The sequence below is a fragment of the Halichoerus grypus genome, chromosome 11, assembly GCF_964656455.1.
Source record: "Halichoerus grypus chromosome 11, mHalGry1.hap1.1, whole genome shotgun sequence".
NCBI classification, from domain to species: domain Eukaryota; kingdom Metazoa; phylum Chordata; class Mammalia; order Carnivora; family Phocidae; genus Halichoerus; species Halichoerus grypus.
The window spans coordinates 74,259,160-74,283,673 of record NC_135722.1 but is presented as its reverse complement, the minus strand read 5'-3'; the positions used below and the strand labels follow the sequence as shown (position 1 = coordinate 74,283,673).

The following is a 24,514-nucleotide window of genomic DNA, read 5'->3' as shown; positions in this document are numbered from 1 at the left end:
TGAAAAGAGTGATAATTGCCTCTCTAACAATTAAATGTAAATCCATAAACTCTCACTGAGTGCCTTCGTATGCAGAATACATGATACTCAGCACTGCGGAGGATACCCCAAAAAGTTGAGCAAGCACCCTGTCTTTAAAGAGTTTGAAATCTAGGTTGAACTAGGAAATAAGCCAAATAATCATAAGATAGAGGAGGTAAGTGATGACACAGGATGACAAAGCTGATAAGTGGCAGGTCTGGGATTCAAACTCAGGGCTGTCTGATTCCAAAGACTTGGCACTCAGCCCACACATCAGATTGCCAAATGAACACGATGAATACGTTGAGTCTCTCCAGCCAGGCTGAGGCCAGAAACTCTCTGCACCTTGTCCAGAGCTTTGCAATAACGTGCCCAGTATGTTTGCTAAGATAAACAATAGAAAATATAGACATATGGGCTGTCACTGGCTGTCTTCCTACACACACACACACACACACAGCCATTGTGAGCATTTTGACCAAGGAGAAAGTATAGGTAGAAGAGATGTTGCTGTAGGAGGGAGGATGATGATGGGTCTGGGAAGGGGGAATTCTCCCTCCATTCCTCCCTTCTCTGTTCCCATCATTTCAAAGCCTGCTCTGGACTGGGCCTAGCCCCTCCTTGGGCATGAAGTATCCCAGACTTTCATAATGTCTGTTGCAATGATGGGGAAGACTTCCAAGGAGACTAGGAGGTTCCCAAGAGTAGTATCATGAGTGGAAGGGTAGTTCCTGCAGCTATCGGGCCAAAGCTGCCTTTCTTACATGTAGGGAGTCTCTGCCACCTACTCTGTGATGGGGAGAGGCCATATATGATGGTAAACACACGAGACTGATTATCAATAAATATTTGTCAGCAGAGACAGTGCAGGATTTTGATGTCAACCAAACATTGGAAATCAGATTTTATCCTCAGCCTTTACCCACAGAATCCCCTATAACCTGTGGTTGAAAGCTCTCCATCTTAGGGAAGTGGGGGTGACCATGAACGTAGCTCACTTTGAGATTTATTACATTACTGAGGTAAAAGGAAAGGAGTGAACATTTCCTAAGTGCTTACTGTGGAGCAGACCCTGCCCTGAATTCTCTCCAGCTCCTTCTGAAGGAGTCAGAGTGTCACTATCTACATTGGTAGGGAAAGAGTAAGGCACAAGCTCACAAAGCTCCCAGGGCTGGTAAGAAAAGGGGCCAGCATCTGAACCAAGTCTATCCAGTTCTAAGTCCTCTGTTCCCTCATCCTCTTTCCTCCCAGAGGCCAGCCTGAGACTCACCATCTATGTTTGGGGCTGCATCAGAGGCCTTGTCATAGATCACGCCATGGGGCAAAATACTGTAGACTTTGTCGGCTTTGTTGGCAAAGGTGACTAGCAGGGTATCACCCACCTCTGCCCTGATGACGGGGCCTGAAAGATATCAAGAGGAGGAGGGAGAAGAGGATGAAAAGGGGCAGAGGGAAGTGAATATATGCAGGAGAAGGAGAGTCATTCCATGTACATATATGCCCCACTAAAGCATCTCCCCCCATTCAAAACATGACAGATGGTTTTATTCTACCAAGAATTCCAAGATGGGCTTCTGCCTCAGAGAGTCTCTTTCTTCGAGTAAAAGTTGCATCAACATACTCCATATACTGAGCCTTCCAATATTTTCCTCCAATTCTGTTGTCCCCTTGTGTGAAGTAGAGCTCGGAGTCACTGTGTAAAGAATAGGAACCTGACTGAGAGCACATCTCTACATATCCACCAGATGCCTTAATTATGGAGCTTCCTTTTATTCTCTTTAGCTCATTCACCCACCCATCTCCCTGGGAAAAATGGTCCAGTCTTCAACCAAGTGCCCCGGAATAGTCAGGCAGCCTTGAAAGTCTCCAGAGGGCTGGATGGTGGTCAAGCTCACTCTCTCTTAGCCACCTACTTTCTTCCCCAGAGGTCCAGCAACCGAAGAAAGCACAGGTGAACTCCTTACTTACCAGCATTGCAGTCCCAGAATGGTGTTCTACAAAGTAAAGAGCTAACTGGTTTCTTTGCAGAGTAAATATCCCTCTATCTCTTGCTAATGTCAATATGAATAGTCTCTGCATCTAGTAAGCTCTTTGATATCTGGCATGATTAAGGAATGGAGTGTCTAGTTAATCAAATAGTTTAGTCAATGGAGAGTTATCGTATAAACGATATACATGAAATACCAAATTCCAAAGTTGTGAACTGCAGTGATGTGAATTTTGACTAGCACTATCTCTAGATACCTTATTTTTGCCAACGGTACCACCACTCCTGCAGTCACACAGGCTGCCTTTGTCTTCTTTCTCTGCCTCATCTCCTTATCTTGTTCATCCTTCCTTCTCTGTACCCTTTTTGCCTCTTTTCCTTGCCTTTCTCCCCGCTGCCACAAGCCCCGTACCTGCCCCCATCACCTTGTGTTTGCAGCATTTTACGGAGCTCTAGTTACACCCTCCGCAGCCTCCCTCTAGCCTCGGCTCGCTCCGGGTTCTCCCTCAGCATACACACTCCTACAACGTTAATCTCCAAGATGGTAATCTCCACGGCCTGCTCTAACATCTTCAACTGTTTACAGCCGCCAATCAGATAAAGTTCAAAAGGATTATAGGATATCTGCGGTTGAGATCCAGTTTACCCAATCCTCTCCCTATGGCTCTAGGCAAACCTCCACTCCCCTGTGCAAATCCCCCATCCAATCACTTTGATCTCACTAACCCCTGCAACTAAAATTTCCCTCCTTACGATTCACTTATATAAATTCCACTATTCTTCAGGACTCTGCTTAAGTCCCATTTCCTCTGAGAAGTGTTCCCTGGCTGTCTTAGCTCTCTCTGAACGCCCAGAGAACTCCCTTGTCTGGACAACTCATCTTAATCTTACTTGTAACTTGCCAGGTTACTTCTCTTCTCCTGCACACACAGCTTCTTTCTGACCTGAGGGTGGGAACACTGCCTTTCAGCTCCCTGCAACCCTCGTGTCAGTTTTTATGTTGTGTTTCCATATATCACATTAAATATCAGTTAAATATAGTTTAATATTTCATAAAGGTGCTTCAGAATTCTGGAAGGTTTCTAAGACAAAATTCCCAATGCCAGTTCTCATTATTCTGTTTATAGAGAAATACTGGTCAATAGAGAGTGTCGATTTCAAACAGGTTCATAAATGGTTCATACATATTCTTTAGGTTAGGTTCAAGGGCATTGGTTTGATGGAAGAATGAATGAATGAGTGAAATTATGATGAAAGAAATGAAGGGTATCTTATCCATCACAAAGAGAATTTTAAAAACATTCCCTCAAACATAAAAGGGATCATAGGGTAATAATGATCATTCTTGGTATCATACTGCACATTTCAAAATGCTTTCACAGATATCATTGCACAGGATTCCATAATAACAAGTCACAGGAGTCCACATCCACTTAGTGAATTGTTAGATTTAATTTGAAAAATACTACATGCTATGGGAGAGAAAATGATTAACAATGACTCAGGAGTCAGGGGAGGCTTCACTTAAGAGGTGACATTAGAATTAGATTTTGAAGGAAAAATAACATTTTGCTGGATAGGTAGGAAAAAGATATTCTGGGTAGAGGGGGCATAACATATCAGGTTGTCCTTGAACCAGAAAGGGTAAATTTCCTTGGTCAGTTCATGTCTATTGAAAGAGAGCCCTGTCTTATTCTCTCTTCAAAACTATCTTTTCCACATGTGCAAAGACCTTAGTCTGGTCTCTGTGAGCTTAGTATTTCTCATGGCACTTAGCACTGCAATTTTCACCCAGTAGGTGCTCAAGAAATGTTTGATGAATGAATGAATGAATTTAGTGCTTTGATATAGCCAGCCAATCATGACACAATAAATACCCTGCCAATTCTCAGCAATATGTACGTTACAGGGCTCAGAACCCTTTAAGTGGTGTCTTTTAGTGTCGTTAACCCTTTAAGTGGTGCCATCTATGGAGTATAGGCTCATAGGATAAGGGCTGGGGATACAAGTGAGGTCCCAGAAAAAGGTCTAACAGATGCCTCCCTTATGAGAAGCTTAGAAACACCAGCAAAGAGTACTTACCTGCCAGAAGCATTTAGGGGAAGACCACTGAATTTGTTATAGCCTTGAGGAGCATAATCCCAAAGAACTTTTTCAGCTGCTATAAAGTAGCGCCTCTGCTGACCCTTCATTTTGGGGTGAGGAATATCACCTTTGCAGTTACCAACATTATACTGTCCCAGCATGCCGGCTGCAGAACAGAGAAAAACCACAAGCCAGGGTATAAATGCTCACAAAAGAAATCAGACAGGAAAAGACTGATAGATTTGACTTTGTAAACATTTAAAACTTTTGTACAGAAAACAGGACCTTAACGAAGTTAAAAGTGAAGGATAAGTGGTGGGTAGGGGGATATTTTAACACATAGGACAAAAGATTAATACATAAATACATTTGACAAAGAAGAAAGAAGAAAGTAAATCTCCCAATGGAAAATGGGCAAGGGACATCAATAGATTATTCACAAAATCTATCTAAATACCGTCGACCTATAAACACATGAAAAAAACAGTTCAATATTAATAGTAATCAAGCAACACTGTTATCCATTTATCAGATTGGTAAAGATTAGAAACACTAATAGTTCTCAGTGTTGGCAGATGAATGGGGAATTCTCACACACTAAGGGTGAGGAGTAAAAGAGAATTTGGCAATACATGTCCATCCATAGCTTTAAGAGAAAAATCAAACTGTTTGACCCAAGAATTCTAAATCTAAGAATTTTCCTAAAGAAATATCAGACAAAAGTGTAACATATCTGTAAACTGAGTTTTTTTAGTATGGTTTATGATAGCCCCCCAAAAATGAGGGGAAAATACAAGTGTTATGCAATAGAGTATTTGTTGGGTAAATCATAATCTCCTTTGAAAGGACACTGGGAAGATTAACAATGACGAAGTAGCTTTATATTCACTGACATGGAAATATATTTCTGATATATTAATAAGTGGGAAAAGTCAGATAAAGGGCAGTATTAATAGATTCACTTCATTTTATAAATAACATGCACTTATGTATAAAGGTCTAAAAAATAGAGGGAGAATGTTCCTCAAAACGTAACACCATTATCCTAAGACAGAATTACTGATTTTTAAAATTAAGTATATTTTCTAATTTTTTATGATAATTTTTTTCTGAGGGTATGGATAATTTTGGAAATGCTATATTTCAGTAATGTACAAACACCAGCTTATGTCCACAGCCACTGGCCATGCTTAGCAATCTTACTAGTCTCAAATAAGCTGTGAATGCCTTGATTTTAAAACTAGTTTCTTCCTACATATAACAGCATGAGACCCTGTAAGAATAGGGATCTTGCAGTAAGAACACTTAATATCTACCCTCTTAGGAAATTCCAAGTACATTCTACAGTATTGACCATAGTCACCATGCTGTACATTAGGTCTCCAGAACTCATTCATCTTGCATAACTGGAACTTTGTACTCTTTGAGATCTCAAGTGTTCTTAGCATGGGCATGCGCATACACACAGTTAAACATGCGAGGTCATGGCTATGTTAATTAGTTTGAGTGTGGTGATGAGTTCAAAGTATGCATATATCAACACATCAAGTTGCACATCTTAAATATATGCAATTCCTATGTATCAATTATACCTCAATAAAACTGGGGGGAAATAAGAATGGGAATCTTGTCTTGATCACTTTGTCTTCCCAGAACAGTTTCTGGTACATATTTACTGATCCACTCAACATTTATTGAATTGAACTGAATTGAAATAACCCAGCTGACTAATGTTAAGATTAGCTGCTTAAGGTTGACAGGAACAAGAATGTGTTATCAAAGCTGCCCTGGAGAGTTGCATCCCTGTACCTGCTGGTGACTGTGGGTAGTGAGTCAGTATCCAAATTTAATTACACATTATTTCTTCTGTGTCTATTCCATTGACACATTTTTTTTTTCTATTTTGTTCTCACCATCTTAGGCCAGACCTTTTCTTTTTTTTTAATTTTATTTTATTATGTTATGTTAGTCAACATACATTACAGCATTAGTTTTTGATGTAGTGTTCCATGATTCATTGTTTGCATGTAACACCCAGTGCCCCATTCAATACGTGCCCTCCTTAATACCCATCACCAGGCTAACCCATCCCCCCACCCCCCTCCCCTCTAAAACTCTCTGTTTGTTTCTCGGAGTCCATCGTCTCTCATGGTTCATCTCCCCCTCTGATTTCCGCCCCTTCATTTTTCCCTTCCTACTATCTTCTTCTTCTTCTTCTTCTTTTTTTTTTTTTTTAACATATAATGTATTATTTGTTTCAGAGGTGCAGGTCTGTGATTCATCAGTCTTACACAATTCACAGCAATCACCATAGCACATACCCTCCCCAATGTCCATCACCCAGCTACCTCATCCCTCCTACCTCCCTCCACTCCAGCAACCCTCAGTTTGTTTCCTGAGATTAAGAGTCTCTTATGGTTTGTCTCCCTCTCTGGTTTCATCTTGTTTCATTTTTCCCTCCCTTCCCCTATGATCCTCTGTCTTGTGTCTCAAATTCCTCATGTCAGTGAGATCATATGACACTTGTCTTTCTCTGATTAACTTATTTCATTTAGCATAATACTGTCTAGTTCTATCCACGTCATTGCAAATGACAAGATTTCATTCTTTTTGATGGCTGCATAATATTCCATTGTATATATATACCACATCTTCTTTATCCATTTATCTGTTGATGGACATCTTGAGGCCAGACCTTTTCTACGTCATAACTCTAGTGTTGCCAATGTTTCTTAACTAGCATCCAGTGGCCAGAATCTCTCCATCAAATCCTTTCTGCACACAGGTATCATACTTATCTTCCTAAATTGCTGCACTGATGTGCCTAAGGATCTGGAAGAACCCTCTTGGCCTTCCGGACACAGTCCTGACTCCTTAGCTTTGCCCTTCAGATCTCCTCCCACTAGGCTCTGCCTCTGTAGATTTCTCTCTTATCACTCTTCTGGCATAAGCCTATGGTCCAGCTGAGGAGAGACCCATTCTGTGTGGTCCCAAAGGATGAGACTAAGTCATTCAACAGGCATTTAAGTAAAAAAAGAAAATGTTCATCATGTACCTATCATAGGACTTTGCAGCTATCATTGGCCCTTGTCTCAATATAAGGAAGAGCATTCTAGCAGAGAAGCCCAGAGATGAAATGGGCTGCTACAGTTCCTTAAAAGAGATATCCAGAAGGAAATGGAAGACTTAGATGTTGGGTTGGTCCAGATTATCCATAAATTTCTCTCCAGTGTTAAAATGTTATTATTCTATTTACAGCTGCTTGTATAGAACATGTCTTTTTCCTGGTTCATGGTGCTTCCTCTGCCTGGAAAGCCTTTCTTCCCTTCTTCATCTGTTCAATTCCTACCCATATTTCAAGACTCAGATTAGGGGCCAACACCTCAGGAAGTCCCTCTGCTTCTTCCAGAGAAGTGACCATAGCAAACAAAGAGCATTTATCTTTCTGCCTCAGATTTTATTCATTTGCAAATGTCTAACAAAGTCTAGCTACTAGACTGCAGGCTCCTTGAAGGTCTTACCATTTCTTTCATTCACCTCCCACCTTTTTCATAGGGAGTTGATGAATAAATATCTGTTGATAGGATGGCAAATAAATGAGCATTGTGCATTTTCCTCTATACCCAATATTTAATTAAATATAATACAAGAACCTATCTAACAGCAGATACTGAATGAGCATCATTGACTGTGTGGTATAATCATCCCCCTCGAAACATCCACACGCTACACTGGCCCTTGTCCTTTTTACCTTGTAGGTGATCACTAACTTGGCAAGTTATCATCCACTTCCCAGGATTCTCGACTACCATTTCTGTTGTCAGGAAGGTGGCTGGGAACAGGTTGATGACATCAGTCCGATGTCCTCTGCTGATGAAGGTGTTGCCATAAAAATAGATGGAATGGATGTCTATTTCATTCCCCATCCCATAGAGGTGCCAGGACACCAATTCACCAACACACATCTCAGGCTCAGGGAGGTTTCCAAAGAGGTATCCATTGAGGGCTGAAAAACAGAAACACACTGGTGCAAGAGAGTCCCCTGTAGAGGGGGTAACACATACTCCAGCACAGCTGAAAATTGAGCGCTGATCATCGCTTATAATGTTTTTGTGCAGAAAAGCATGACTCCTTTCATAAACTACAGTCCCAGAACAGAGTGAAAGGTATTAGGTTTTTCAAGAGAAAAGCACTCAATAAAAGTGGAGATGAGCACACAGGAAAACAAACTTGGAGCTGCTGTGTGAACACAATAATGAGGTCAGGAGTAAACAGAGCACTGCTCAGACTTCAGGATGGCTCAGCCACTTCCTCTCGCGATCCTTCATTTTCTTTCTTTCTTTCTTTCTTTATTTTTATTATGTTCAGTTAGCCACTGTATAGTACATAATTAGTTTTTGATGTAGTGTTCAATGATTCGTTAGTTAAGTGTAACACCCAGTGCTCATCACAGCACGTGCCGTCCTCAATACCCATCACCCTGCAATCCTTCATTTTCATACCTGACTTCCCTACAGGACTCTTGGTCCCTGACATTAGAAACCCCATCTCACCCATTCCACAGCTATCAGGACCCAGCAGAAAAGCAGGCACATAGGAGCTACTTAATTTAAGTAACCAAAGCGAGCAGCAAGAAGGAAATGAAAGGAGCTGATTAGAAGGGACCTATGAGACGTGTTACTTTAAAGTTCTGTTATTTTAAAAGCAGAGAGAAAAAACAGTTGTTACTAGGTCTTGCTGGGGCAGCATCTAATTGATTGAGCTTATGCTGGAAGTCTGAGACCTAGTCTTTTGAATCATCTGAATGGCAGCCAGGACTTTACCAAGTGCAGAAGAAAACTTGACTCATGGTTTTAAAGAGTCATAACATCACTTCTTAAATCCAAACTGAATTAAAAAGCAATTGTTACTAAGATAATAATGATTAAGACAGCACAACTGATTCTAAATAATTTTAGTACATTTAAATAAATTTATCAATAAATATTATATTGATTGAGCATCTTCTATGGACTAGTTTTTGTTGTTTTTTTTTTTTTAAGTTGATTTTTTTTTTTTAAGATTTTATTTATTTATTTGACACAGAGAGATAGTGAGAGAGAGAGCACAAGCAGGGGGAGCGGCACGCAGAAAGAGGGAAAGGGAGAAGCAGGCTCTCCACTGAGCAAGGAACCCAATGCAGGGCTCAATCCCAGGACCCCGGGATCATGACCTGAGCCGAAGGCAGCTGCTTAACCGACTGAGCCACCCAGGTGCCCCATAAGTTGATGTTTTTCTATTCTTGGTTAGGTCTCCTTTACTAGTTCGAAGAAGACCGACTGTTTGCAAACACCTACTTCTGCATACAGGCTGATTTTTACTTTTATTTACTTATTTTTAAAGATTTTATTTATTTTTAAAAGATTTTATTTATTTATTTATTTACTTATTTTAGAGAGAGTGAGAAAGAGAGAATATCCAGCAGACTCCAAGCTGAGTGTGGAGCCCAACGAGTGGCTCAATCCCACAACCATAAGATCATGACCTGAGCTGAAACCAAGAGTTGGTTGTTTCCCGACTGAGCCACCCAGGTGCCCCTATTTTTTTATTTTTTATTTTTTTTAAGAGTTTATTTATTTATTTTTTCATTTTTTTAAATTTTTTATTGTTATGTTAATCACCATACATTACATCATTAGTTTTTGATGTAGTGTTCCATGATTCATTGTTTGTGCATAACACCCAGTGCTCCATGCAGAAAGTGCCCTCTTTAATACCCATCACCAGGCTAACCCATCCTCTCACCCCCCTACCCTCTAAAACCCTCAGTTTGTTCTTCAGAGTCCATCGTCTCTCATGGTTCGTCTCCCCCTCTGATTTCCCCCCCTTCATTCTTCCCCTCCTGCTATCTTTTTTTTCTTTTTCTTAACATATATTGCATTATTTGTTTCAGAGGTACAGATCTGTGATTAAACACTCTTGCACAATTCACGGGTGCTCACCATAGCACATACCCTCCCCAGTGTCTATCACCCAGCCACCCCATCCCTCCCACTACCCCCCACTCCAGCAACCCTCAGTTTGTTTCCTGAGATTAAGAATACCAAATTATGCAGCCATCAAAAGAGTTTATTTTTAAGTCATCTCTACACCCAGTGTGGGGCTCGAACTTACAACCCTGAGATCAAGATTCGCATGCTCTACCGACTGAGCCAACCAGGCGCCCCCAGGCTGATTTTTATTTTAAATACAGTCTATATTTGCTTATGTAATTGATTCCTTTTTGTTGGACATTTTCATTTGAAAGAGTGAGAGGAATTCTGTGGGCAGCTGAGTCGTAAACCATCACAGTAGTTTTCAGCAAGATTTGAGAGCATTGCCACCATTTTGTAAAGCATAGGGATAAAAGTTGACTGGACACAGCAATGTTTTGAATTTAGGTCTTTGTTTATCCTGTCCTTCACTTCTTTCCCTGCTTCCCCTGCCTCCCAACCTTCCCTCCTTTACTTCTTCCCTCCTAAAATATTTTCCAAACACCCCCCTCACACAAGGTTACTGAAATACCACTAGAAAGAACAGAGAGGGTGTGCGATGCAGTGGAAATTGTCAGTATACTGACACTCACACCTCGACACACTTTGGAATCAAACACAACCAAACTAACATTTATTTGCTATGGGGCTCCTCTCTTAGCTTCTCTCAGGCAACTCTGGCCCTAATTATCACTTTGACCTTAGGCAAGTCATTGATGGTCTCTTGACTTCAGTTTCTTCTTCTGTAAAATGGGGGAGGTCAGATGATCTTCAGCCCCTTCCCTCTCTCCTATGATTTTTTAACTACATTGATGCTGCCTTGGTTAAGATGATTCTAGGAGACAGACAAGCAAATATGAAGGAAATGTATCAATGAATGACATGGGGTGTTTGTTTACATTGAAGATGTTCTTTGTGTTCACTAGAACTCTCTAGGAAAACAGAAGAATGAGTCTACTTAATAATCCCCAAGTCTTAAAATTCTGTATTAAGCCACTATTCTGCAAAACAGATGTGGGTAAGTGGTCTGTCTCAATGGAGAAGATAACTATAAGAAGTTCACTATTTTCAAATATGGATCTGGCACATAGTGAATGCTCAATAAATGTTGATTGAAAGATTGTCTGGGAGGGGTGCCTGGGTGGATCAGTCGGTTAAGCATCCAACTCTTGATTTTAGCTCAGGTCATGGTCTCAGGGTTGTGACATTGAGCCTTGTGTTGGGCTCCATGCTGGGCGTGGAGTCTGCTTAAGATTCTCTCTCTCAAAAAAAAAAAAAAATTATTATTTTCAAAAAAGGAATGCCTGGGAAATATAACAAATTCACAAGTGTGTATTTAAACATAGCATACAGCATAGTTTTTAAAATTTAGCAGTCACTCAGGAAATGGTTACTGGAATAATGCAAAATGTTGCAAACCACAGAATTGTTATGTGATGGCAATTCATTCTCCTTTCTCCTGTCAATATAAACCCATCCTTCTCTAGGATCACCTCTTGATTCTTTCCTGATTATAACATTAATCCTTCCACTTTCCATACCATAGCTTGTCATACACAATTCAGCTGATATCTATTGCCTCATCTCTTCTCAGATTGTTTTATGTTCTGACATGGATTGTGTTTCATATCACTTCCTAACCATTCTTATCACTGAGTTATCAATCCTAGAAAACCGGGTTAGACATTTCTGTGTTTTTTCATCCCTCGCCTCATAGTATCAGATCCACAAAAAGCATTTGGTATATATTTGATAACACGGGAGACACTCACCATGCATTTTGTTACTTCTCTGGAAAACAGCATCTTTTTTGTCAACTGAATCAGGGTCAGTGCAGAAATGTCTGATATTTTCATCAAGGTACCAGCTTTGATTCTCATCCACCAGAGTAAACATTATAATGAATTCTCGGTCCACATCTGTCCTTGTCCCGGAATATTTATTCAGGACACCTATCGGGGGACATCCAAAAGAGTGGAGGAAAATAGTTCAAAGTGAATTAAATCAAGATGAGTTTTGCCTCTTGCCAATGGTATCAGGTAAGTTTGAAGTCAGTCAAAGACTTATAAGAACAAGAATAACCACAACATGAAAGCAGCAAAGGATTTTAATGGAAATGACAGAGTCGTAGAAGAGAAAAGTCATGAAACAGAAGCCTTCACAGCAACTGCTCCTAAAAGGAGCCAGTGTTACTGACAGAGCACAGACACACTAACGTGATTAATGGGGAACAAAAAGTGATCATGCAGGTGAAATATCAAAGCAAAAGCAAGCCTGGCCATTTGGCTACATTCTTCACTTCTCTATGTGTGGTATGGGCTGGCATGAATGGCTATCAATATGGTATGTCCCTGGTTTGTTTTCTTTTTTAAAGTATATAAATTTCAGAATGCTAATGATGGTTCCTTGACAGAAGTCTGAATTATTACCCCTGCTGTGGTGTCAGACTGGCCTTCTATGTTAGAAGAATCTCCCTAATCTTATGGAAAGCTTGGAAGAAAAGGCACCTTTGTATGGAGCAAGGGAGGCAGGCAAAACAAAGCCCAAAATTTATACATACTTTTTAATACATCTGGGAATAGGCTTGTGTGTGTGTGTGTGTGTGTGTGTGTGTGTGTGTGTTGGTGGGGGGTGGAAGAGCTCCTTACCTTCCTTGCATACCAGCAGGGGGCCAATTAACCCAGAGCAGATGTCCTTAGGCGCGTCAATGTGCGAATGGTACACCCAGGTCAGACAGTTGGCGTCCGCTGGAGCAGGGGCATATTCTTCTCTCACTGGCCAGATATAGGTGTAGTTATTGCCAGGAGGAACCATATCATCATTCTTATTCCTTCCAGATGTTCCATCTGGGTATAGGGCTCCTTCCAAGAAAAGATTAAAAATAGTTAATATACAAAGATCGCATGCTATAGTGGACAGGGCCAGAGCTTTGGAATCAAACACCTATGAATTAAAATTTATTTCCTGTGGGATTGAGGCATGTTACTTAAATTCTCAATGCCTTGGTTTTCTATCAGTGAAGCTAGAATGTTGATACTTACCCCAGAGTGATGTGAGAACTAGCTGACACAATGTACAGAAAGCATCCTGCACAAAGCCAGATGCTTAATAAATGTTCATAAGGATCCCTTCTGATGGGCCTCTTGTTCCAATCAGGAAGATTTGAATCCACCTCACTTAACATGAATTCAAGAAGGAAAGGAGAGGGGTGCCTGGGTGGCTCAATTGGTTAAACATTTGACTTTGGCTCAGATCATGATCTTGGGGTCTTGGGGTCAATTCCTGCACTAGGCTCCCTGCTCAGTGGGGAGTCTGCCTCTCTCTTTCCCTCCCTGCCCCTTCCCTCCACTCGTGCTCTCTCTCTCCCTCTCTCTCTAATAATAAATAAAATAAAATCTTAAAAAAAGGAAGGAAAGAAACAGAAGAAATAATGAAATTCTTAGGCACTTATTACAGATTCAACACCTGTTTGAATTCTCACGAAAGATAGGAAGGAAGAGTAAGACATTCATCTTTCCTCCAGAGATCCTACAGTTCTGTTGAGCCAACCGGAATCGGAATTATTAGCACATGGGACAACTGGGGAGTAAAATAGGGTGATGTGTTAAACATAATTTGGTGTTTTGCTAGGTGGGGGGTCTACCACAGAGGGGGTGTGAACTAAGATTTCACAAGATTTTTCAATTAAGGAAAGTCCACTGATAAAACTAGTTTGATAACTACCTGGATAGAAGGTAGAGGTCTGGAAGGACCAGGACGAGCTGGATGGCCTTAGGAAGAAGGCTGGAGGGTGAGAGGCCGAGGAGATGGATGTGGACACACCCCAAGTTCATTCTCCATTCTTTCACTTGTTCACCATCCATTCAACAAACCTGCAATCCTGAACTCCCTGGACTAGGTCAGTTTTCTAAAATGCATTCACACAGAGAGAAGGGCAGTAGAGCCAATGGTGAAGTTCAGGGCCATTGAAGTTAGACTGCCTGGAATCAAATACTATCTCCATTGCTTGTTAGCTGCAACTTGGGCAATTTTCTTCTCTTCTAGGAGTCTTAGATTCTTATCTGGAAGAGGATGATAGTTATCATACCTATCTCATAGAGTTGTTGAGGCTTGCATGACATAAGATCTACAATACATTTATCACAGCATCTGGCATATAGTAAGCTTTCAGTAAACATCAGTTATTATTCATTCATAGTACTTGCCCAAGGTTTTAATTATATATGTATAATATTGTGTATATAATTGTTCAATTAATGTCTGTCTCTCACGTTAGACTATAATTTCCACAAAAAATAGGGGTTTTTTGCTCATAATTTTATAAGCAAGGTCTACCTCAGTGCTTAGTAGAGTGGGTGCTCAGTACGTATCTGTTGAATAAAATAATGAATGAGTGGCATGACTGTACACCACACACCAAAGCCCTGTGAATAAAATGCATGGCTTGAAAGCTTCTGAATTTATATACAGAGAGACTGAGGCTCCGTAGCTGGGGAAGGGTGGGTGGGTAGTGGACTTGTCTAGAGGCTTCAACTGAGATCACTCATTTTGCTTTGATTATATGATACAAATCAATACAAATATTAGTTTTTCCAGAGACTCTTTTATTTACACTCTACTTATGTGTTTTCTTTTTGCTTGTTATAATTGGGAAATGTTGATCACTATTATTGAAAGGAAGGGCCTGAGTCCCCAAACAAAACCTTGGTTTCACCTCTCAAGATGAGGATGATCATTTAGGATCCAAAATATACTGTGAATATAAAGTAAAAGGTGATTTAGGGTGGGGTAGCTTATTAAGTTGTTCTGAAAATTATTCCCAGAAAGGAATTTTGATTTGTCAAAGGTTTTGAGCAATGGTAACATTAACCATATAAGAATATTTTTAAAACAATCATTTGGTTTTATGTATTCTAAAATGTGTGGGCTTTGGGGCGCCTGGATGGCTCAGATGGTTAAGCGACTGCCTTCGGCTCAGGTCATGATCCCGGGGTCCTGGGATCGAGCCCCACGTTGGGCTCCCTGCTTAGCGGGGAGCCTGCTTCTCCCTCTCCCTCTGCCTGCGGCTCCCCGGCTTGTGCTCTCTGTCAAATAAATAAATAACATCTTTAAAAAAAATAAAAATAAATAAAAAAATAAAATGTGTGGGCTTTTAGAAATTAAAATATACAAGTTTTCACCCCATCAGGTTTGAGAATATTGAGGATTGGTGAAGTTATAGGAGAAACAGGCCAGCTCATAAACAAATGGTGGAAGAGTAAATGTGCAATTTTTTGGAGGACACTTTGCCAATTCCTATTGAAAGAGAGAGAGAGAAAGAAAGAAAGAAAGAAAGAAAGAAAGAAAGAAAGAAAGAAAGAAAGAAAGAAAGAGAAAGAATATGAACGTAACCAGCAATTTTACTTTTAAAAATTTCCCCTAGAAACATCCTTGAAAATGTTTTTCAAAATACATGAACTGGAATGCTTGTTGTAGAATTGCCAGTATCAACCCGCAAATGAAAACAACCTAAATAATCATCATCAATCATCAATAATCATCAATGTACTAGACTGGTACATTCATACAAAGGGATATTGCACAACTGTTAAAAGGAGGTCTTTCTCTGTGTGCTAATATGAGAAAATCTCCAAGATGAAGCAAAAATGGAAAACAGATAATATGTAACAGCATTACAGTATAATCTCTTTTGTACAAATGAACAAATATATACATACACATAACCACACACACACAAATATATGTATGGAAAATTTTCTAAGAAAAATTTGTAAGACATCTTTATTTTATTATGTTTTTCACCATATAGTACATCATTTTTAAAGGTGATTGCTTTTCAGGTAAGAGACAAGTAAGAAGAATTTTTACTTCTCTTATTATACCTCTCTGTACTCTTAAAATTTTCTTTTTTTTTTTTTTTTTTTAAAGATTTTATTTATTTATTTGAGAGAGAGAGAATGAGAGAGAGCACATGAGAGGGGGTACGGTCAGAGGGAGAAGCAGACTCCCTGCCGAGCAGGGAGCCCGATGTGGGACTCGATCCAGGGACTCCAGGATCATGACCTGAGCCGAAGGCAGTCGCTTAACCAACTGAGCCACCCAGGCGCCCTTAAAATTTTCTTTTTTTAAAAAAAAGATTTTATTTATTTATTTGACAGAGAGAGAGAGAGTACAGCAGGGGGAGCAGCAGGCAGAGGGAGAAGCAGGCTCCCCGATGAGCAGGGAGCCCGGTGCAGGACTCGATCCCAGGACTCTGGGATCATGACCTGAGCTAAAGGCAGCTGATTAACTGACTGAGCCACCAGGTGCCCAAAATTTTCTTTTTTTTAAAAAAGATTTTATTTATTTGACAGACAGAGAGAGATAACACAAACAGGGGAGCGGCAGGGAGAGGGAGAGGGAGAAGAAAGCTCCCCGCTGAGCAGGGAGCCTGATACAGGCCTCAGTCCCAGGACCCTGGGATCATGACTGGAGCCAAAGGCAGACGCTTAACTGACTGAGCCACCCAGGCGCCCCTAAAATTTTCTAACCAAGTTCATATATTAGTTTTTGTTTAATCTTTGGTTTTGAGCTCATTTTAGTGGATAAGTAGGGAATCAGAATGTGAGACATTTACCCCTTCTTTATGCTTCTCTGAATTAAAAAAAAAAACAACAGTAGAATTTATTTTTAAATAGTCCTAACACTTAACTATATTTCATGTGGAGATCAAGAAAGCACTAGCTAATTCCACTATTAAGTGAGATATGGTATGTAAGACTCTCATGCAGGCATTGACACATTAGGAACTGCTTAATCAATGTTAATCCCACCTACCGACTTCTTCTGTGTTCATTCTCTACCACTCCCCAGATGAACACCTTGGAAGCAACAACTATGCATTTACTCATTTTTGCAGCCCCAGTGTCCAGCATTGGGTCTAGTGCACAGTAAACACTAAGTTGAACTGAGCAGGGACTTTCAGACTAGCAAGCTTGCAAAGGTAGCGAAGAGAAAAATTCATCGAAAGAGAGTGAGGAGGTCAGCAAATCCTCTCCCCTGAAAGTAATGTAGAATTGAATGAAATTGAGAAAACCAACAATTTCATTGCTCTGGAAATCAAATAAAGGCATCCAGCAAAGTTTATGCTTGAAAAATTGCTGAACATCAGTTATTTGCCTACTCCTGGCTGACTCAAATGCTGTGTGCTTGCAAAGAGGAGAAGCAAAGGGCCCAGCAAAAATGAAAATCCAAGGCAGACAAAAACCACCTAAACTTTGAATGGGCTCTCTATCCACCCACAATTCCAACCGCAGAGAATTGAGGACTTACTGATGCTTAAGCACAACCTCTGTCCAAGCATCTGCTGACTTCAAAGCTAAGCAGATTTAGAGGTGACCCCTTAGAAACCAGCCTTAAAAATAAACATAAGAAAAAAAAAAAAGAGCAGAAACCTTGGTGGCCTCATACCCTAGGGAAGACAGATTTCATGGATTTAGCCCAGGCAAGTTACTAAATAAAAAAGCAAACCAACAGCAAAAATAACCTTGGATGAGGGAAAGATTTGAATCCAGAGTTGCTTCAATATATGCTCAAAAATTTCCAGTTTTCAACAACAAGGACAACAACAAAATGAGACATACAGAGAAACAAGAAAGTGTGACCTATTCTCAGAGAAAAAAAGCAGCCAATAGAAATTATCTCTAAGTGTCTCTAGATGTGAAATTTAGCAGATAAAAACTTTAAAGCAGTTATTATAAAAATGTTCAAGCAATTAAAAGAAACCATGTTTAAATAATTAAAAAAAAGTAGGACAAAATGATTCAGTAAATGGAAAAATCTCAACAAGGAGGTATAATTTTATAATTATAAAAAGAACAAAGTTGGAGTTTTGGCATTGAAAAGTGAAATAAATAAATAAATGATATAAATGATATAAAACATTCACTAGAAGGTCTTGACAACAGATTCAAGATGGCAAAATAATCAGTGAACTTGAATATAGATCCATAGAACTATCCTATCTGAAAAAGGAAGGGGGGAGAAAGATCAAAGAAAATAAACAGAACCTCAGAGGCCTGTGGGTCAACATCAAGTGTATTAACATGTGTAAAAGTAGCCTGCCAAAGGATAAAAAAAAAGAAAAAGGGACAGGAAAAAAAATGTTTGTAGAAATTTTTTGTAGAAGTTTTCCAAATTTGATGAAAAACATTAATCTACACATCAAAGAAGCATAATGAACCACAAGTAGGATAAATACAAAGAATCTATACATAGACACATTGTCGTCAAATTGTTAGGGAAAAAAGGGCAAAGAGGTAATATTGGAAGCAGGAGAAAAATGACTCATCACATACACAGGAACATTGACATGATTAACGTTGACTTCCCATCTGAATATTGGAGATGAGACGACAATAGGATGACATACTTAAAGTATTGCAGGGGGTAAGGGGGGAGTGCAAAAGGAGAATACCATATCCAGCGAACTATCCCTCAAAAAAGCAAGGTAAAGTAAAGATGTTCTAGATAAACAAAGACCAAGTTTATTGTTAGCAGACCTGTCTAGCATTGGCTAGAATCTTCAGGATAATATTTAATAATAGCAGTGAGAGCAGACATTCTTGCCTTATTCCCAATCTTATGAAGAAAGCATTCAGTCCCCCTCCCATTAAGCATGATGTCAGCTGTGGGTTTTTCTTAGATAAACTTTATCGGGATGAGGAAGTGCCTGTCTATTCCTAGTTTGTTGGAAATGTTTAATTTGATAAGTACTAGATTTTGTTAAATGCCTTTCTGCACTTTTTGAGATGATCATGTGGTTTCTGTCCTTTATTCTATTAATATGTTGTACATTCATTTTTTTTTAGAGAGAGAGAGAGTGTGAGCGCATGAGTGGGGGAGGGGGGAGGGGCAAAGGGAGAGGGTGAGAGAATCTTAAGTAGGCTCCACCCTCAGCACAGAGCCTGACCCAGGGCTCGATCTCACAACCCTGAGATCATGACCTGAGCCAAAATCAGGAGTTAGACGCTTAACTGACTGAGCCACCCAGGCACCCTGACATTCATTTATTTTTGAGTGTTAAACAAACCTTCCAATCATAGGATAAATTGCATTTGGTCATGATGTATAGTTCTCCTTATATGTTGCTGAAGCCAGTTTGTTAATATTTTGTTAAGAATTTTTGTGTCTACATTCATGAGGAATATTGATCTGTAGTTCTCTTGTGATGTCTTTAACTGGCTCATGATGTTTGCCTCATAGGATGAATTTAGAAGTATTCCTCTCTTTATTTCCTGAAAGATTTTGTAAAGGATTGGCATTATTATTATTGTTATTTTAGTAGTTGATAGAGTTTATAAATGAAACCGTCTGAGCTTGGGTTTTTCTTTGAGGGAAGATTTTTAATTGCTAATTCCATTTCTTTACATTTTATAGGTCTGTTCAAATTTTTATTTATTCTTAAGTCAGTTTGGGTAATTTTTGTCTTTCTAGGAATTTGTCAGTTTCATTTAAGTTATCTAATATTTTGGCATAAAATTGTTTATAATCCTCCCTTATTATCCTTTTAATTTTTGTATGGTCAGAGTGATGTCCCATCTTTCATTCCTGACTTTGGTAATTTGTGCCCTCTCTCTTCATCAGACTAGATAAAGTTTTCTCAATTTTATTAATCTTTTTCAAAGACCCAACTGCTGGCTTAATCAATTTTATATTATTTTTCTGTTTTCTCCTTCTTCGAATTTCTGCTCTAGTCCTTATTATTTCCTTCTTTCTGCTTGCTTTAGCTTTTTTTTCTCTTTGTTTTCTAATTTCTTTTTTTTTTTAAGATTTTATTTATTTATTTGACAGAGACACAGAGAGAGAGAGCGCAAACAGGCAGAGCGGCAGGCAGAGGGAGCTGAGCAGGGAGCCTGATGTGGGGCTTAATACCAGGACCCTGGGATCATGACCTGAGCCGAAGGCAGCCCGCTTAACCAACTGAGCTACCCAGCCGCCCCTGTTTTCTAGTTTCTTAAGGTGGAAGCTTATGTTATTGGTTTGAGACTTTTCTTCTCTCTCGGCGTGTCTAAAGCTCTAAATTTCCTTTTAAGTACTTCTTTAGCAATATACCATAAATTTTGATATGTTTTATCTCCATTTTCATTCAATTCAAAATATTTTACAATTTATCCTGTGATTTCTTCTTTGACCTATGGGTTATTTAGAAGTGTACTGTTTATTTCCAAATGTTTGCAAGAATTTGCAAGATTTCTTTCATTGATTATATCAAATTGAATTCCAGTGTGATTGGAGAATATGCTTTGCATCCTATCCATTCTTTTAAATTTATTTAGATTTATTTTATGCACAGCCTACTATCTATCCTGACGAGTGTTCCATATGCTTTCGAAAAGAAGGTGTATTCTTTAGTCATTGGACAGAATGTTCTCTAGAAGTCAATTAGGGCAAATTGGTTGATAGTGTTGTTGAAGTTTTCTCTATCAGGAGGAACAGACGGAGATAGGGAGAAAAGGAGATGGGGAAAAAGACAAATGAACATGTGTAATCACTGTCTCTTTGATCCCTTTAACTGTAGCTGACAATTGCCTTACTTACAAAATAGAGACAAGACACCAGTAATACAGGATTGATATTTACCTTCTGAATCTTTGTTGTAGAAAACACCATGTGGATGCAAAGAGTATGGTCGGGAAGCAAAGTTCTTCAAATGGATGACAATCACATCACCCACTTCAGCCCTCAAAATAGGGCCCAGGAATCCAAGCCAGGGAGGTTTGGGGATCTCTGTGGAATAGGTCCCATCTGTGTAATGTCTGTAAACAGCCTTTTTGTAAAGACCACCTATCCTGTTGGGCCCTCTTTCGAGAAATAAGGTTGCAAGTCTAAAAGTAAGAAGGAAAATATTTTATAATTATATGACATTAAGAGAAAATCCTAATGGCTTACCTCAACAGTTGATAAAGTATTTGCATGTATGATTTCTTATTTGGTGTTGGACAAAACCCTGTAACCTCTGGAGAGCTGGTAAGATTACCTTCAATTTACTGATAAGGAAACTAAGGCTAAGAGAGTTAAGTGACAAGACAAGAAACACAAATCGTATCCACAACCAAACTACAACCAAACAGAATACTCTAAAGTCTTGCTGTCCATTTGCCCCTTTTCATTTCAACACGTTCCCCTTCACTTTTTCATTTAATAAACAGTTAGTATGTGTTCACCATGTTCCCAGCACTTTGCTATGTGCTATACAGGGATACAAAAGAATTTATGACTTAATGGGAAAATTAAGTAATGACATTCATCAGTATATGATTAAGCGCCAGTGGAGTTGATGGAGTCACCCCAGGTCTGAGAGCCTCTGTATTGACTAATGGATTTATGTTTGCTTCATTAAGTTTGGGGAAAGCACTATAGATCAAAAAGCCAAAGACAAGATATATTCAGGGCTTCATCCTCATTTCCTCAATGAGATTATGCAACGTTTGTATACCAGTGACTCAGATACATGCTCCTAAGCAGTTCCTACTACAAGGCTCCCCAGCAGTCTCTAGTGTGAATGGCAACTTTGCCCACCCTGCAGACTCTTCAGGATGATGGAGCCAGAGAGGAGCGTGTCAGGTGGCCAGGCATGCAGCCCACCATGGAGCAGAAGACAGAAGTGCAGGCAGATGGAGTGGAGGGTGACTGGGTCAAGCAGGGGACAGGGATACAGTGGCTCAAGTCAAAGCAGGAGTGATCTTCTTTGGTGCATCTAGCCCAGCTTTGGTGCATCTCTCCAGGCTAATTTCCTCACTTCCTCTTTGCCTACCTCCCACGGCCTCACCCTTCCACCAGACCTCATGCTCAGTCTTCCCAGAACGCACTGTGTCCTTCCAGCATTCCAACACTTGCACGCATTCTTTTCCTGCATCTGGGTGTTATTCCTCATTCTCTACCTGCCAAGCACCCTTCCAGGTCAGTTCAAACTCTTTCTCCTTTCCCCTTCCGTACACACACAGTTCAAGCACAAATAACACACTTGCAAGACGTGTCACAGTAAGATATGTACATCTCTGGTTTGTGAGCTAATTGAAGACAAAAATGCTTCAAATATATTTTTTATTGTAGTGCTGAGTAATTGCCTGGAAGTGTTGGTGCTTAGTGGCTTTGGAATAAAGAAAAAGAAAAGCCTTGGATTTGCCCCCAGATTGGCAAGTTAAAGCTGGGATAATTTTGCAGACTGTATTTGCAGAAAAGTGTATGTTGCCATACTCGACTTTGAATATTCTCTAGGCCTGGTATGGCAAATAGGTTTTAACTTGTGCACCAGATCGGGCTGGTTGGTAGTGACTGCTTAGACAAAAATAAAGTCAAGTTTGCATTCAGTCAGGGGGAAGAAGGAACCACTTGCGATGTCTCCTGTGGATGTGGGGTTGGAGGTATACTTGGTACGTAATTGCTCTCTTTGCTCTGCACAGGCAGCCAGCTAATGCGATACTTTGGGTCTTTGGGTGTGGCCTTCTCTACACCTAGGTGACATAATACTATCACTACTGGCAGAACATACACCGGCTTGTTCTGTCATAGCGACAATAGTTAGGGGATGAGCTCCTCATGCTCATCTGTCAGGTCCCCTTTGTAACCAAAATACATAAGGCATCATATCTGATGATGTCTTGTGGACACCAGAAAATATCCCGTGATCATCTCTGAAATCCAACCTGTGACCTTATGAGATTTGGTTTGCTGGACCTGCCTTCCAAAGACTGTTCTCTTGCTCCCAGGGACCTGCTGACAAACAGGGTTTGCAGCCCCCTTCCCTTTTTGTAATTTATAAACAGAAGCTTAGAGAATGACAAAATTTAAAAGAAAAGCATTTAAACAGAACAGAGCATGGTTTTAAAATCAAATTGAAAAGTGATTTCTTCACAACGTCATTACTTCCTGGTTCTAACCAGCTGGGGCATCCAGCCTACTCCAGACCACCTAATATGGTCACAGGCCATGGTCAAACCTGTAGCAATAAAGCCCCTTTTAAAGACACTGGCCTTGGCCTTGGAGGCAGGGGAACTTCCAGGGGTCCTCAGCTGAGCCAAATTAAGGGGTGGAGCTGCTAGATCTCAGCTCTAAAGGGCATTGCAACATCACTGGGGAGCTGGATGGCATTGCTGGGGGGACAAAATTAACTGGAAATGACATTGGGAGTGGAGAAAATGGCAACTTTCAGAACTTCTCTGGGGGTGAGTATTATATATGGTTGGAAAGAATCATCTGCTTCAGATGGGGTTTGGGAGGTGGAAGGAGGAGACCCCAGGGAATGTGTGCAAGTAGTCACTGAAATCCCTTCCAAGAAGGATTGCTCCAGGGAGCTATAGAGTGGGTTCCTTCTCCTTGTGACCAAGAGGACAGTGAGGACTGCCACCACCAAGCCACCTTCTTCTCAGCACTCAGCCTTTCCTCCAAATAAGAGCTGAACAAATATTTTTCCAAATATCAGTTGAAGGAGCCCCAATATTATTTATTTTCCCAGAGCACCAGATTACTAGCCTGCCCAGCCACCCACATGTGTCAACCCTGCCCTGCCCTTGGAGTGGAGTCAGTAGGTAGGAGGTTCCTAGGAAAAAGGGGAAAACCATGGGCTGAGGCTCCCCTCAGAGGAGCCAGGACCACAGGGCTAGTCCTCCCAGAGGCAGCAAAGCTCTTTCTCCCCGACCTGCCAGATTCAGCACCCAGATAATGGGACTCACAAGACAGGAATCCTGACAAAAGGGTTGGAGTATTACAACAATGATTTTTGGCAGCAAAAGCCTGGAAAGACCAAAATGTTCTCACCTGGTGACTGGGTAAATAAATTCTGGCACCTTCCTACCCCATAGCCACACAACAGAATGAGGGGGGTTCTATAGGTGGCAATATGGCACCATCACCAAGAAACTACATGGAAAAAGCAAATTGCAGGTCACACATGTAAAGTGTGATCCATTTCTGTGTTTTTTAAACAATACGCATATATATGTATATGCAAAGAAAACATTTGGAAACTGGCCACGGAAACCATAAAGGTGTAACTTCTGGGCCATGGGACTGAGGCCATGGGCAGGAGCCAGAAAGAATGAGAAGTTTACTCACCCTCTTCCATACATGGGAGTGTATCTTTTATTTACTTTCATAATAAAAACAAGCTCACATTTTATTTAGAAAAGAGGGACAACTGAGGGGCCAAATTTCTCTTTGTGCCTTCTCTGTGTGGCTTCTCCCTCTGAAAACATAGCTACCACCCCAAAAGTGTGTTGTTTGGGTAAGTTCTCCTCCACAGGGGCATTGTTGCCCTGAGAGGGAGCATAGTGCCTGCAGCTTGAGTTGGAGGGAAGAGAATCACTGCTCAACCTCCAGCTTGACGAGTCCACTCTCAGACGTCCGGACTGAGGACTTGGGCACAGTCAGG

General features: G+C 40.4%; 1 protein-coding gene across 1 annotated transcript in view; it reads right to left on the bottom strand.

Annotated features, from left to right (window-relative positions):
* The window catches only part of HEPHL1 (hephaestin like 1), an 88,271-nt gene that overhangs the window by 54,150 nt on the left and 9,607 nt on the right, over positions 1-24,514 (bottom strand). The window contains exons 2-8 of the mRNA XM_036075008.2: positions 20,725-20,969; positions 12,753-12,965; positions 11,877-12,056; positions 7,845-8,099; positions 4,091-4,259; positions 1,575-1,714; positions 1,292-1,423 (exon numbers count right to left, since the gene is read on the bottom strand). Of these exons, the coding sequence (XP_035930901.1) occupies positions 1,292-1,423; positions 1,575-1,714; positions 4,091-4,259; positions 7,845-8,099; positions 11,877-12,056; positions 12,753-12,965; positions 20,725-20,969 (1,334 nt within the window). The remainder of the gene's footprint in view (positions 1-1,291; positions 1,424-1,574; positions 1,715-4,090; positions 4,260-7,844; positions 8,100-11,876; positions 12,057-12,752; positions 12,966-20,724; positions 20,970-24,514) is intronic.